General features: G+C 38.1%; 1 protein-coding gene across 2 annotated transcripts in view; it reads right to left on the reverse strand.

The window, feature by feature from the left end:
- ERI3 (ERI1 exoribonuclease family member 3) overlaps positions 1–17,477 on the reverse strand; it is a 235,324-nt gene that overhangs the window by 130,025 nt on the left and 87,822 nt on the right. For both annotated transcript variants that reach the window (XM_026665739.2, XM_087960153.1), the window contains exon 6: positions 12,384–12,456. In XM_026665739.2, the coding sequence (XP_026521524.1) occupies positions 12,384–12,456 (73 nt within the window). The remainder of the gene's footprint in view (positions 1–12,383; positions 12,457–17,477) is intronic.

The raw sequence follows: 17,477 nt of genomic DNA on the forward strand, positions 1-17,477 counted from the left end.
ACATCTGAACTCACATAGGGCAGGAGTCTAAAGCACTCCTTTTTGAAAAGATTACATGGACACAGAAGATTGTGTTTGGAGGTCTGTATGTTATCTCTGAGCCAAACTATGTAGGATTTTACATGTTAACACCAGTTATTTGATCTGGATTTGAAAATCCATTGACAGCCAGTACATAGTGAGTCTCCCCTGCTAGTAAGCAGGCAGCTGCACTCCCAACCAACCGTAATTTCCATGTAGTCCTCAAAAACAACAGCAAGAATGGCACATAGTTTAAGCTTGAAGTGATAAAAGCATATATCCTTGTCACATGGGCTTCTCATTCCAAATCAGGCTGCAACTAACACACCAGCCAGGATATGTACATTTCTTTGATCAACAGCCAATTCTTGCAATCTTATGAAGCTGCAAACCAACAGCTTCATAACAAAGCTTTACTTTTCAGAAGCCCATAGCCTTTTTATCTAATTGGCAACATCATATTACAGTTGATCATTTAAGATGGTGAGATTTTTGTTTTATTTTTGCCATACCTTCAAAACTCAGGATACACTGATATAGGTACACATTTTAGAAACCCTTTCTCTACCATCAGGTACCCAACTTGCTCTACTTACTACTTTACTTAGAGATTACACAAACTAATACATGTACACACCAGGGGTGGGATACAACAGGGTTAACTACCGGTTTGGGATTTACGAGCTTCCCTTCCCGCTGTGAGTCGTGCGCCTGTTAATCCTGTTAATCGTCATTGTCATTAGCACGCTGCCTGCCGAGAAGCAGCCTTTGAAACAGCCCTCTTTTCTTGTTTTTTTAACTGCAGCTATGCCTCGTTTGGCAGCTGATATTGAAAAATCAGGAAATAAAGATCAGGTAGGAACCCAGGTGGGCAGGTAGGCAAAAATATCAGCAGACATAGAACCGGTTCTATGTCTGCTGCTCTTCAGAGCTACCGGTTCTACAGAGGTGGACAGAACCGGTAGAAACCCACCCCTGGTACACACCCACAAAAGGAAAGAAAGAATAAGCTTGTGATATAATAATTACTTCTTGATGGATATGGAGTGGAACACATTTTCAAAGTGTATTTATCTCAGATTGCAAACTTTAATCCCAACATTATATAGTTTATGCTAATTTTAAAAAAAGAGGATTCACATTTTAAATAGATATGCACACACATACATATACACATATACGCACACCCATTAAGATACCATATACATTTTTAAAAGTTCACATTTAGAATTTTTTTTAGCCAATTCTGTTTAAAGCAATAGTTGCTACCATAAATTTAATGGACAAATGCCTACCACTTCAACCTAATCCAAACAATAATATATATTTCCTCCAAGGATAATTCCAATGGTTTTAATTATATTTTAATTATATTCATCACAGGTTTGTGTAACTTTTTCCATCCCTCAACCTTGCCTCATGTAATGCGTTTTTTCAAATTCATCAACCAATCAAATCACTTGCCCAAAGTGAATGCTGATCATTGTCTCAGTGGAACAATCAGCCTTTATTTCATTTAGAGCCAACTGGTTCTTGCAATACATGATGCTCTTAGTAAGAGTCTTCAAATCCATAAATCAAAGGTCCCCATCTTCTTTCTCTTTTACACCTATTAATTAGAACAAGAAATACCTTGCTTAATTATCTTCTAGCCCTCTGATTCTATAGGTTGTATAAAGTTCTACTCTGATTTTTGTTGTCATAGAAATTCCTTACCTTTCTGATCTTGTCATTGCCCTTTTTCTTAGGATTAGTTTCTTTAGATCTCCTCTACACTATCCATCTTAATCTGGTTCTGAGCTTGGGAAGACAAAGACATCTACCACGTTTACCCTTCGCTATCAATTGTAAGTTTATTAATTATGTTGATTGACAGTTTCTTTGTTTTCTTAGTATTTAATATTAACCCAGATTTTCAATTTCCATTTTTGTGTTCATGATGAGCTTTTTGAAGTCTTATTTTAAACTAACAAAATGGCATCATCTGCATATCCTACATTCTTAGAATTTTAATCTCCAAGTTGAATGAATGAATGTTTATTACAGCCTTTGGCCAATCAATAAATAAATCAAATTTGATTCTGGCTGTCATCTGTTCCAGTCCAGCTATTCTTATAATATATTTGCAATATAACAGATATACATTCTTGTCTTAAATAAAACTTTTTAAAAGAAACTGTTAAAAATGTCATCTAATATTATAAGCCCCTTAATTGTGGCACTGTGCAGCAACAGCATTCAGGCAAAAATAGCAGGCAGAGGTCTATGTTAGCAATTAGCCTATGCAGCCACACATCAACCATCACAGACAAGACCAGATGGCAACTAGAAGGATTATAAACAACGAGCACAAATGCTTAAGCATCATAGCCTAACATTTCAGGATAGGTAACCCCAGGACAGTGATATTCAGTTATAACAAGCTGGATTGGTCTGGACCAGCTGTAGATGAAGTCTACCATTCGCTGCATTGCATTATGTTATATACATATGATGAATGCTAGTTAGAAATGTATAAAAAAAAGCACAAGCATTATTTGACAAAACCCTCTTTGTTTTCAATATATAAAGCAATTTTATAGCAATAAAGATAGGCTTCGAGATAAATACAATTCAATGCCGAGTGAGCCAGAGCTAGAATTTTGTCATCTGTGTTTTATAGACTGAAATTAGATTAAATGCTATTCAGTGCCAGCCTTCGCTTTAGCCTTCAACAAATATTATCTCTTGATAATCCCAAGCCTGTTTTCTTAATATAGCCAACACCAATGAGTTCAAATAAGAAAATTAGTACTAGATAGTATTTAAAAATAATACTAAAACAAGGGTCAAAAATAAAATTATGCAAAAAAACAACAACCATTGAGAATATTTAAAACTTAAAAAAAAAATAGTTCAATGGCCATCAAGCCAATTCTAAAAACATCCTAAATCTATTTGGTAAACAGACAAAACTATTAAGTAACATATTCTAATATTCAAGTTTCACAGGAAAATAGATGGTCCTTAGATAAGTCTTTTACAAGATATTTAAATGCTTCAGTATATTTAAATTTTCCAGCATAGGTAAAATGAATCATTACAGATGGCTTTATACTTAAGATTCATTAAGTCCTTGAAAATGATAAGGGCCCTATGGATAAGGAGCGGCTGCTATTTCTTTCTTTAAACAACAAGCAAACAAGTAGTGCTGACCCTCTGAACTACATTCTACTGATATTTGAAATGGGTGCTAAATAGGTCTTTTTTTCCATTTCTACAGTTGCACTATGCCTTTACTATACACCCTGGGCATAAGTATGAAAAAACAAAAAATAAATTTAAAAACCCTGATATTTTTTTTCAAAACTCTCATTCTATTTCCACAAATTTGACTTTTATTTGTAAATTATATTTATGCATCGAGGTTAGAGAACTGTTTGCAGTGTACACTTCAGTGAGGGTAGTTCAGTTTCTTTAAGGCCTCTCTGGATGCCCTTTTTGTCTCCAGTGACTACCCGCTAGCTCTTTCTCTTTGATTTAAGAGTTCCTCTCCTGGCCCTGACAGTAAGGTATTTCTGTCCCACAGATTATAACTCACTCTGGGCTATTATTCAACTCCCAAGCCTTGGCCCTGCTGCATTTAGTCCAAACATAATATCCTTCATGCATATATTATCTGTCTCCCTATTATCTGGAATCATTTCGGAATTAAATTTCAGTCCTGCAATATTGGTTCGAAGAGCGGCTCGCTTTATAGGCTAGTCAAAGGTTAGAATACCAATCAAAATAACACTGCCGATGCAGCAAGACATTTTAATATTCCAAAACCCGGTAATTGTAAAAGGACATAATATTTTTTCCCTGATTACCCCAAAGGCAACACATGTTAACAAGATGAGGGAGAGAGTGAAAGGATTTCCAGAATTCAAGACAGCTACTGCATGACAGATTTAAAGGCAAAGGGGTAGCACGCTGGCCACATTCACCCTTCCAGGAGTGAGAGACAAGAGAAAACACACCTTCCTTCCTGGATCAAATCAATGCATCTGCCTATTCATATTGGTAGTTCGGTAGTTGGACAGTTACCAGTATCATTTCAGTTACCACATGACCAACAAGTTGATCTCATGCAACTAGATGAAAGAATAAAGTTTTTTATTTATTTATAAAAAATGAAACTTGCCCGGTAGCCAAAGTTATCACAATGGTTTATAGTAAAACTTGTCAAAAATACAGTCTGAATTAAAACATATGCAGTAAAATCAAACAAAATACAAAATAAAGACACAATACAAATTATGCAGCAGCAAACTAATCACCAAAATTTCAAACAATCTTAATTAAAAAGCCTTCCACTTGGCAACAAGATATACAGAAACAAATTTTTAAAAATGCACACTCTACTATATGCTAAACCTAACAAGGAAGAAAACAAGAACTTGTAGTAAATTTTAATTTCAGACAAACAGCATCTCTGTCACATTTCTATAAGAACAGTCTCCAGACTAGATAGTTGAGCAGATGTTTGAGCATAGGAATGCTAATCAAGCAGATTATTTAGGATCAGCTAAGCAATTTTTCTTTATAGTAAAATATACAAACTTAATGCTTTGATCAAACCAACAATTCAACCAACTTATATTGTATCCCTGATTAAAGTCAGATAAAGATGTTCCACTAAATATAACAGCATACACTTAGTCACCCCAATCGAATCATTAATTTTCAGGTTTAGAGATGTCCTAAGAATTAGGATAAATGCCCATCACATCCTAATAAAAGGCCAATTGATATTATTATCTTCCATTTGTTCAGGGGGTTTTATTATGGTTGTTTCCAAGAACTGATAGCAGACTCCTCCCCATAAACCATGAGCCTTGTGAAAATAGTTTATATGCTTCTGTTAAACCTGCAGCTTGTTAATTTCATTGGAAATTCACTGGTCAGCTCAAGATCTGATCCTTGGATTTTTTTGTTTTGTTTTAATTTTGTTTAGTTCCATGATTTTATATACTTCTGTTTGGAATAGTAACAGATAAGACAGAGTATTACAAGAAAGTCCTAATCTTTAGCCTTTCTTCATATATTTTTCCTTGTGCTTCTTTATTTTCTAATTTTACTATCACTTTCATGTTCCAAAATTTAATTTCAGAAAATAGTAACATATTCAGTGGATTCGTAACAGGTTTAAACTATAAGTTCTCAGACAAAGCTACAATTTCATCTCCTGACCTAAAGCAACAATTCCAACAGAACCAGCAAAGAGACATGAAGAGGCAAGCACCAATCTTCTGATAAATTTTTGCATAAAGTGTGTCCCAGTGCATAACTAATCTGTCCAGTCAACTCCATGATGTCATTTGATGTATAGCTTGGATTCTGATATTCCAGTGCACACAATTATGCAGAGCATATGCATGCAATTCAAGGAGGCATATTATAAGGCAAAAGTGCCCTAAACTGTAGAAATGTCTACCTGTGCTAAAATATATACTAAGATTGTATTTACCATTCAATTGTAACATGCACTACCATAGAAGTGCCAGGTAAAAATCAAGAAACCCTAGGCCTAGTGAATGCCTTATTTGCTCTGCACAATAGAACTGTTAACAAAAATTAGACAAAATAATTCAGGGAACAGAAGAGAAATGCTATCTAATATATATAATTTTCTTTTGAATTTCAAAATGGAAGAAGAAATTGTAAAAGAAACAAGGATAGTTTGGGTGAAAAATCTGGGATATAACATTGAATTAGAATATTGGGGGGGAAAGTGTGTGTGTGTGGAATTATAAATTAACTCTATCAGCAGCATATAGAGAAAACATATACAAAATGTTCTATAGATGGTACCTACCTCCTGCCAAATTGGCAAAGATGTTCCCAAATAGAAGCCCAAATTGTTGGATATGTAAAAAATAAACAGAGCACCTTCTTCCACATGTGGTGAACATGCTTGGAAGCAAAAAATAAATAAATATTGGAGTAGAATTCATAAGTGGACAGAGGAAATAACGTGTGTGTGTGTGTGTGTGTGTGTGTGTGAGAGAGAGAGAGAGAGAGAGAGAGAGAGAGAGAGAGAGAGAGAATCTTCTAAAACTATACACAGAAAGAAATTCAGACCAGAACTGTTCTTATTAGGATTATTAAGGGAAAGTCATGCTAAAACAGATGTATATATTATTTTACATATAATAACCGTGGCCAGGATTGTATATGCACAGTCCTGGAAGCAAGAGAATATACTAGCAGAGGGTACAGTGATAAGAAAGATCCTGGATTGCACAGAGATGGACAGGCTGACCCTTGAGTTAAAAGATAAAAATGAAACTAAATACTATCTAGTCTGGGATGCCTGGTATATTTGAATAGATATAAAAGTAATATAGCAATTGATATATGAACATGAATGATGATGGTGCTGTAACATTGTTGGAAATGTAAATACGTTTTAAAATTGTTGGACAATGTCTAATAAAAACTATTTTAAAAAAAGAACTGTTAATGTATAATTGCCTGGTTTTTCTGTAGTTGTGTACATGATATTCTCAATAAAAATTGCCCCCACCCACTTCTCTTTTCTATACTACTGAGTCCAACATATCTTGAAGGTTCTGTATGAAGCCACTGGGACCAGTCATTTAAAAAAAATAGATAAGATGTTATGAATATACCGATAACATTCAGCTCTCCTTCTGGGTAATATCTGAATCAGGAGAGGTTATACATGTTCTGAAGCAAATAATAATAATAAACCCAAGAACTGAAACTAGATCTTGACGATATATACTACAGTTGTATGCCTCTTGATATGGGAAGTAAAAAAGTGAGGAATCTGCCTGTTCTAAAATACAGTTATACTGTACTTTCCAAAATTAGGAAAGCTCACACGAATGTCACTATCATTGAAGGCTCAAATGAACAAGCCTGTCTATATATATATTCAGTTAATATATGAACTTTGTTTAGAAAGTTTCTATCCTTTTTTGACCAAGGACATACTTGCTACGGCTGCTTACATTACTTTAATACACATATGTGAGAATATCCTTGATTCAAAGGTGCAATTGGTGAAAAATGCAGAGACCAGTTTGTTGAGTGAAGCACCTAACCATGGAGATGTTAAAACTGTGAAATACTGTATTTACCGGACTAATAGAGCGCATCGGAATATAAGCCACACCTACTAAATTTTAAAAGAATTTTTTTTTTTACATATATTAGTTGCACCAGACTATAAGCCGCAGATATATACATTGTGAAATGAGATATTTACACAGAAAGAGAAGAATGCTCTTCGCATGCGGCCAGACGTCTCCAACGTCTCACCATTGATTCATTAACGCCAAGCTTACGTGCAGAAGCTCTATTTCCTTCCTGGATAGACAGATCGATTGCTTTCAACTTAAAAGCTGCATCATATGCTTTTCTTCGTGTACTTTCCATGATGAGGGTGTGAAAAATATTTTGCATTCGTGCGTGTCGTGCTGCTTGCGTCGAGTGCGCCAAAAACTACCGGTAGTGTCTTCTTCTTTGCTCTGACCTCTTGCGTCTGTCACGTTTTTGCGCTCCCTGATGGCAATTAGCGAAGAAAAATCTATAGATAAGCTGCATTGTTGTACAAGCCGCAGGGTTCAAAGCGTGGGAAAAAAGTAACGGCTTATAGTCCAGAAAATACAGTAACTGTTTTGCATCTTAAAGCAGAGAGATCATGCTCCCCATTACACACCTGGCTATTGTTCCACAACTCGCAGACCTTTATTGACAAATCTTCTCAGTGGTAGCATCTCCTCTTTGGAGTAAACTCTCACCCAAATCCAAGAGGTATCTATCAGTATGCCTTTACAAGTCTGTCTTCACATAAATAGGTCTTGCCTGTGTATTTTATTTATTTATTTTTGCATTCTACCTCTCCATTTAATGAAAATGTTTTTATATTGTTTTAGTTTAATGTACTTTAGGCTTGTATTTGTTTGTTTGTTTTTTCATTTTTATTTATATACCACTTTGGGATGGGAGTACATGGGAATAATATAGTAATATATTAAGTGGATGGATAGAGATAGTACTGGTGATGAATAAGACTGTTTTGTTTGTATGAGAACATCCCTTTTGCTTCCTATAATCAAAGCTGTTTTATTACACGGCCTGAGAAACTGCATTTTATTATATGGTAATTGCTACTACCAATCATCTATACAGCAGTCATCAATGCTCATGGTATTTGCAAATAAAAGTGTTTCTCTTGTCAGAGAAATCCATAGCTTCTATTTTGATTGTAAAGTATAATTTTTGGCTCTATTAAGTGCATAATTTTAGATAGATATTTAGATAAGGGCAATTTTGTGAAGTCCCATAAAAAAGAAGACTACAAGGGAGGTTCTTATATGGGTATATCTCATATATTACTATTTTTACATATACCTTGCTATCCTGCCTACATTTTTCCTCACACCTGTACTTTATTCACATGTTTCTGTTATTGCTCTTAAATGTCTTCAAGCATTTCCTATTTTCCTAGTGCACTTCTCTTCTGATCCAATTGAACTTTTGGCTTTTCCAATTAAAGCAACATAGCTCCTCTGTATGTATGAAAGTTAATTCTGTCCACAGAATCTGTGTTAATGGTAAATACTGCCTTTGACTATAGCAGAAATAAAGACACAGTCAAAAAGTTTCAGCAACTATCTCAACACTGCCAATAGACAGAGTTTAAGGGAAACATACACAGAAACATTCTAAAAACATCCATATTTTGGGAAGCATTGCTAAAGCTTGATCTAAACAAGGCATAAAATCTGTTAAACTCTCTATCCCAAGTCCTCACTAAGCTGATGACTCACAAAAGATATAAGATTGTTCAGTGACATTAAAAATGCAAGAATGCAATGTGGTTTTACAAGAAGCAGCGTTTGAGGACAAAGAAAAATCAAACTTCTGACAACATATACAGCTATGAACAAGGATTGTGTTTATCCTGAAATCTTGGATTTTATCCAGTCACTGCACTAAGTATCAAGTTGCCATTAATATGACTGGGCAAAGCATTCGTGTGGGTGCTTTGTGAAATGCACTGATGCAAGTGAAAACTAAAAGTATTAAGCCAGCAGCAATTCCTGAAAGGCTTGGTGTGGCTCAAGGCTCTTCCAGGTGGAGATGCCCAGATTCTGTAGAAACTGCTAGCAAAGCAATGTACCTGTTCATACATGTGGAGATGAATGGAACAGCTTTCAAAGCAGCTATTCCCAGTTTACCAACGGATGCAGCTGTCTCCTCATTTCAAAGAGGAGAATTTCATTTTTGCCAAGGTGTTGCTCCTAGTACTTTGCATAGCCCTATTATTAACCTCTGCATGCTGGAATGTCTTTCCTTTCTTGCAAACCCAAGATGGACTATTGACTCTGATTGCTATGTGTGGGAAAATGGACAGTTTCTCATGCAACAATAGCACATCATCATGAAGTCATGCAAGGCCACAAGGAATGAATCAGTTTCCTCTATGTTCTAGTGTAAAGAATAGGAAACAATGAAAATGCAGGTGCCTTGACCTTTTTCTAAGAATAGTACTTCCCAATCAAATACCAAGCCTTTCTGAGTCACCAAGTTATTTCACTAATGCTAGATACAGAACCAGGGCATAAAATCTATAAATGATTAAAGGTCTCCAAAAGAGCCATTTTCAAAACGCTCTGAACCAAACACAGTAGCTTCTTTTTCCACTTCTACCCTGTTTCTCCAACAATACGGCCTCCCCAATAGGAAGTCCCAGCATGTTTTATAGGCATGAAATGAAATTAAGCCCCTACCCCCAAATTAAGGCCTATATTAAAACATGCAAAATGGGGGAAATGGCAGGGGGCTTGCTGTTAGGAAGTACTTTTGTTGCACACCCAGATATGGTGCTGCCTGCGTTGACCCTGATACAAAGTGCCCCTCCAACGCCGAGGTCAACACCCAAGCCGTCGCCGCCCGCCTGCCCAAAGATGCAAGGGGGGATTAAGTCACCCCGAAATGACAGCCTAGCCATTTTTCGGGGCTCAAAAAAAATAAGACCCGGCCTTATTATATGAGAAACACAGTAGACATATTATGAATACTGCTGTTATTTTTAAAATATTTTCTTCCAATCTCCCTAAACCAAACAATATCTCGCCATAAGACTTCTAGCTGCAATCCTATCAAGTTTTTTTTAATGATATTCATTAGTAATTCTGAAAAATCACCATATCAGCAGAGGAAAGATATGTTAACCTTTGCTAGCCAATACACTCAATTGGCCTCTCCCTTACTACCACTCACTATGTACCATGCATTTTCTCCCCACACACCATGATCACGTTTTTTTCCTCCAGTCTCTCCTTATCCTCCATTGTCTTTCAAAATGTCCATCTTTGGGAAAGTGAAAACAATATAGAGATATTGTATACATCCTTGAAAATTTGTTTTTAAAAATACCCCAGTAATATAGAAGTGATAAACCAACCCATTCAATCTAAAACAATATTCACACACAGAAATTATAGACAAGATTTAATATAACACAATCAAACTGAACATTGACAAATATACTTTGTTTCCAGAGACCACGTGATGTCCTTCTCAATCGTAGCCATCTGAAGTCTTCTGAATTTTGACTCTGAATAGCAACTAAAGTTTTTATTGTGGCTGTCTTTGGATCATAAGCAAGTCAGCAAAGGGAAAGCCAAGCACACAAGAAGCTAGAAGCCAGAGCTTTTCCATGAGAAGGAGATTTTTCAAATTGAAGAGTCAATGAAGTTACTTCAGAGAGTACAAAATGGAAGAATTTGACACAAAGTCAAATTCTACTCTTCCTATACACTAAGCACAGAAAATACGCTTCACATTCCTCTGACTAAGTCAGCACGAGTCACCACATCTGATAACAAGGCAAATGATTTACAACTGATGTTAACCCCAAATGTTATTTCCCCTACTGTGATCTCTATCTCTCTATCCTGAGATTTTGTGCTGCCCCCATTCTAAGATGCATCCACCCAACCTATATGAATTATAACCCAAGCTCTGTACATGAAGCTATTTTTCTTAGCAGAATATTTCCCTCCATTGAAATGTAAGAATTGATTATATGAAAGCCAGACTTTTAAAACAAAAAATCAATAGCCCAAATGAAAAGTTACAAAAAGTACAATACAGCAAAGAGTTTTACCTAGCTCATATCAAATATTATCATACAGGAATATTTTACTTTTATTCTTGATATATCCATCAATATTGATTAGTTATATCATTTCTAGACATTCATCAGAACTTTAGTGAACTTCAAGTGGCAATTCTTAATGGTTTCTGGGTGGCACAAAATCTCCAACATACTTTCATCTTATATGTGCAGAAAGCCAGCAATAAGCTAGGACATCCACTCTGACAGCAGGAAAGGAAGAAAATCCTTGTCAAACTAAGACATATGCTGCCAGCTTATCCCTTATTACTCCGAATTGACAAAACAGGTTGTGCTAATTTTCCTTGTATAGTTGCTCAGAATACATCTTAGATTTGTTTATGTAACAAAATGAGAAACAGTATTATCAGCAATTCCATCTAGCAAGCTTTTATTTAATGAGAATAGAATTTAAAATGCAAACCTATGCTATTTGTTTATACCATAATTCAAACAAAATAATGTTAAGAGCTGTTGCAGATCTATGTGTTACATAGTTTCTTGATTCCACTATCAATTTTCACTCCCTAAGTGGATAATATAAAGAGTTGGGTTCAGTCAGGGTGGAGCCACATATTAATCTATATAGGCTTGAGAAATGTTTTAGAAAAATGTAAGATATTTGAGTAATCCAACAATCACGTATGAACCAAGAAATGAAGGAGGCATCCATGCCTCAGCAGCTATTATTACATGTAACTACAAAAGAAAATAGGTTCAGTGGTGGTTTTGTTGAAGTGAATAAAACAAAAAGTCTTAAGTATTTTAAAGGGCAAAAATAGCTAGCTAATATTTGGGGCAGGGAGGAGGGAGGGGAGTCAGAAATTCTAGGGAAGAAAGGTTTAGATATGCTCCAATTGACCCAGCCTATCCTAGGGAAATGCTAAGTTATTATGCATAGAGATGCTATATCAGGATGGCCACAATGAGATTTTCCAGCTGCAGACCATATTCCATCAAGTACAGTAAGACTCTATTAGCTGAAATACAATAGGAACTTTGCTTCACCCAGGTTCTGAGAAAATAACTCCTCATTTCAATGCAAAACAGCAATGCTTATTAAATACCTGCTTAAAGGAAGAGAAGGAGAATACTACAGAAGGAAGGGGAAATGATGGAAATGAAGAGACAACAAAGACTGAGATGGGGGAGGGCAAGAGAGACATATTAGCAATGAAAGTACCTTTTTGAGATTAATCCACTGTTTGAAGTAATCAGCAACCGGAAGCCCTAAGTACTGGCATTGTCCAGGTAACCTGTAAGAAAAAGAGCAGGTTGGTTTCAAGTAGAACAGTCTAAGTACCCAAGAAAGGAGAGATAACAGAATGTACCATTTGATTCTAGCATCTTGCAAAAGTTTTAACTTTATTCTCGCTTTCTTACCTTGCCATATATATTTCAACACAATTTTATTTATGCTAGAATAAGAGGAGGATTTGGTTTGCCTAATTGGGAGTTGCATTACCAAGCTGCAAATCTGATGTGGGTTAAGGAATGGGTAACATTAAGAAATACTAGATTGTTGACATTAGAAGGACATGACCTGTTGTTGGGGTGGCATCTTTTTTATGGTATAAAGGAACTAAAACACAGGGGTACTTTAGAAGACATTATATACGGGAGTCTCTGTGGTTAAATTGGGAGAAGATTAAAAGACAATGTTATTTGAAAATTCCAGTCTGGCTATCGACTATTGAAGCATTTTCTTATCCTATAATATACAAAAAGGAACAAACAGTTAGATATGGTGAAATATTGAATGAAAAGGGTGAACTTAAATCTATACAAAAACTAGAGGAACAAGGTATAAAGCTGAATTGATTTTCATATGCGCAAATACATTCAAGGTATGATAAAGATTCTAAAACAGAAGGTTTCTATGATAAACTGACTGACTTAGATAAGATTTTGACAGGTACTGATGAAAAGGTGATTAAAAAATTGTATGGATATTTATTAGAAATTAAACTAGAAGAAGAAGAAGTTAAAGAAACTATGATTGCTCGGGGGAAGAATTTTGGATATGGGATTGAGCTTGAGAAATGGCAAAAATTGTGGTCTCAAAATTATAAAATGACAATGTCAACAGCATATAAAGAAAATTTGTATAAGATGTTTTACAGGTGGCACTTTCCCCCGACAAGAATAGCAAGAATGTTCAAGAATAAATCCAAAAAATGTTGGAAATGTCATCAGATACCTGGCTCATATTACCATATGTGATGGACTTGTGCGGATGCTAAAAAATACTGGACTAAAATCCACATGTGGTTGGAAAAAAAATGACAAAAAAGCATATAGATTTGAAACCAGAAATATTTTTATTGGGAATTTTACCTGAAATATATAGTAAAGACTTGAAATACTTGATTGTAAATGTATTAACAGCGGCTAGGATTGTTTTTGCTAAAAACTGGAAAAATGAGAAAATACCATCACAGGAGGAAATCATTAAGAAAATATTGGAATGTGCTGAAATGAGTAGATTGACATTTGAAATTAGAGAACAAGATGATAAACAATTTTATAAAATTTGGGATCTATTCTATCAATGGTTAGACAATAAAATACAGTAATGAAATATGTAGACTTTTAGAAAAAAAAATATAAAGGGCGTTGGTACTTACCTGATACGCCCATTCTCTGTGAGCTGTGAAGAGCATCCAGAAGTGGGAGGTGCTTCCAGAAGTGGGAAAGGCTGGGCTTAAAACTCCGGGACGCTTCTCCTCCTCCACGGGACACCTCCTCAGCGTCCCCCAGTTTTACAAAGACTGAGTGCCAAAGTCCGGGACTCATCACCTAATTTAGATCCCTGACTGGAACGGAACCCCACCAGACGGAAAGAAATGGGTGGGGCTGGATGCTCTTCACAGCTCACAGAGAACGGGCGTATCAGGTAAGTACCAACGCCCTTTCTCCCATGAGCTGTTCAGAGCATCCAGAAGTGGGACATACCAAAGCTTGGCCTGTCCTTAGGGAGGGACTCCGTCTGGATTGAAATCCACTCCTAAACTCTGTGGGCCCTCTGCAGGACTCTTCTGCCAAATGAAGCGTCTGCTGAGGCATAGACATCAATTTTATAATTTCTGACAAAGGGAGATGGTGAAGCCCAAGTTGCCGCTCTGCAAATTTCGTCTATGGAAGCCCATGTGGCCCATGCTGCTGATGTTGCCGCACTCGTTGAGTGGGCTGCAATGCCCTTAGGAACTGAGATGGACTGGCATTTGTAACTTTTAGCTATGGTGGCTCTCAACCATCTACCGATGGTCGTCGATGACACCTTTTGCCCTAAAGTGGATGGGTTGAAGGATAGGAATAGAGCCTCAGATTTTTGAAATGCCGCTGTGCGGTCTAGATAGATGCTTAAGGCCCTTTGAACATCAAGTCGATGCCATTGATGCTCCAGTCTATGAGATGGTTTTGGACAAAAATTTGGAAGCACCAACTCCTCCGCTCTGTGGAAGGCTGAATTTACTTTAGGAGTGAACGATGGATCCAATTGGAGAATCACTCTGTCTGCATGAAACACGCACAGGTCCTTTCTCATTGACAATGCCGCCAATTCAGAAATCCTCCTTGCTGATGTGATTGCAATTAGGAAGGCCACCTTATATGTCAGGAATTTAAGACTAGCGGTTCTTAAAGGCTCGAACAGGCCAGTTGTAAGTGCGGTTAACACCTTGTTGAGGTCCCAGGTGGGATAGCGGTGAATTACGGGAGGTTGTAAGTTTGCAGCACCCTTAAGAAAGCTGCGGACATGTGGATGGTGCACTATGGAATGGAGGTCACTCCAGGCTATCACCGAGGCTAAAGCCTCCACTTGTCTGCATAAAGTATTTGGAGATAGGCCCTTGGTCAACCCCTCCTGTAAAAAGTCCAATAACTGTCCTATTGATGGGGCAGTTGGGTTGATCTTAGACCCCTGGCACCAGCGACAGAAAGCAGACCATGTGGCCTCGTATATACGATTTGTTGAGGACCGTCTGGATGCTTTAATGGTGGCAATAGCATCCTCTGAAATCTGTTGGGCCCTTAAATGGCTCCGCTCAACCTCCATATGGCTAGACTGACCCATTGTGGGTTCGGGTGAAGTATCGGACCTTGGGAGAGGGAAACCTTCGATGGTGGAATTTTCCAAGGTTGTTCTCTCGACAGGTCCTGTAAGTCTGTGAACCACGTTCGCCTGGGCCAGTAAGTGGCGACCAATATCAATTCCAAGCCTCGTTCCTCCAATAACATCTGGATCAACCTGGGTATTACCGGGAGGGGAGGAAATGCATATAGAAGTCCGGAAGGCCACTGACAACGCAGGGCATTGACGGCCTCCGCCCCCTGAGTCGGGTACCTTGAAATATATCGGGCCAATTGGGCGTTGAGAGAGGCAAATAGATCAATCACCGGTTGCCCAAACCTCCGCACTGCTTCTTGGAAGACAGGCGGGTGTAGGCGCCACTCTGCCTGATCTATCGTGGCCCTGCTGAGCCAGTCCGCTTGTGTGTTTAAGGCCCCTGCTATGTGTTCTGCCTTGAGCGAGAACAGATTGGCCTCAGCCCACTTGAACAACTTGGCCGTCTCCAGCATCAGAAGTTTGGAATAGGTACCCCCCTGTCTGTTTATGTGGGCCTTGGTTGTGATATTGTCTGTCAAGACCAGAACGTGGCATGATTGGAAAAGGGGTAGAAAACTGCATAAGGCCAGGTGAACTGCTCGCAGCTCCAACAGGTTGATGCTTTGTGATTGTTCGGAAATAGTCCAAATTCCCTGTGCAGTGTGGGATTGGAAGTGAGCTCCCCATCCTATCAGGCTGGCATCGGTTGTGATTGTTGCCCTGTGAGGTTCCTTGAAAGGACACCCCTTGTTTATCGTTTTTTCCAACCACCAGCGGAGCGATCAGAGAACATTGTGCGGTACCTTTATCCGGACGTTGGAAGTGGCTCTTTCGGATCGCTGGAAAGGTAGCAGGAACCATTGCAGCTTTCTAAAATGGAATCGAGCCCAAGGCACAATGGAAATACAAGAAATCAGTTTCCCTAACAGTTGAGACAGAACTGCCAGGGAAACCCTCTTTAAGGCTCTGATCTCTCTGGCCAAAGACTGGATACTGTTTAACATGTCCTGACAGAGAAAGACCTTGCCCTCCACGGTATCTATCACTGCCCCTAAATGAACTAACCTAGTTGAGGGGATCAAATGGCTTTTATCCCAATTTATGGAAAAACACTGAAGGGTCTCCAGAGTAATCTTGGTATCCAATTTTGCTTGATGTCTGGAAGATGACAAAATTAAAATATCATCCAGATAACATTGTAAGTGAATAGATTTGATCCTGAGTGAGGCAGCCAAGGCCATGAGGACCTTGGTAAAAGTCCTAGGGGCCGAAGCCAGACCGAATGGTAGGGCGATATATTCGTAGTGCCGATCACAATAGCAGAATCTAAGATATTTGTAGTGAGCAGGTCTAATTGGTATATGTAGATAAGCCTCTGTGAGATCTATAGAGGTCAGGACATCATTCTCTCTGATGCTGAGCAGAATGGACTGGAGAGTAGTCATCTTGAATTTTCGATAAACCAATGATCTGTTCAGACGTTTGAGGTCCAGAATTGCCCTCCAGCCCCCCGAACTCTTTGGGACCACAAACAATAGAGAGTAACAGCCGTGACCCTGCTGTTCAGATGGGACCTCTCTAATGGCCCGAATATGTAGAAGATGATTGATAGCCTCCTGCATCAACGTCCTCTTAATGGGGTCCGTGGACCTAGGGCTCCTAATGAAAAAGTTCAGGAGGGAGGATTGAAACTCTAGCGCCAAACCAAACCTAAGTGTCCTTGACCCACGCATCAGAGGTGGAGCTGTCCCATTGATCAGCAAACAAGTTTAGCCGCCCTCCAATGGGAACTGCTGTCAAGGACTCACTTGGGGCGATGAAAAAATTGGCTTCTGGTGCCTCTGGGGTTTCTTCTGTTTTGGCCTCCCCACTGACCTCTATCGGAAGATTCAGACCTATCCTGTCTAAAACTGGGTCTGTAGCCTGACGTTCTCTGAGATCTAGGAATGTATGGGCCTTGATAGTAGGGCCGAAAGGAACCCCTTCGAAACAACTGGGGCGTTCTGTTTTCAGACCTCCAAAAGAGAGGGGGAAGCACTTTTTTCTTGTTTCTATTCTCTATAAGGAGGGGCTCCAAGACACTGCCAAATAATTTATCCCCCAATATTGGGGCTGATGCCAACTTGTATTTATGCTTGGTATCCGCCTGCCAATGTCTGAGTCATAGCA

Source organism: Notechis scutatus, chromosome 3, assembly GCF_049901735.1.
Source record: "Notechis scutatus isolate UNSWTSFEM ecotype Mainland chromosome 3, rNotScu1.2, whole genome shotgun sequence".
In the NCBI taxonomy this organism is placed as follows: domain Eukaryota; kingdom Metazoa; phylum Chordata; class Lepidosauria; order Squamata; family Elapidae; genus Notechis; species Notechis scutatus.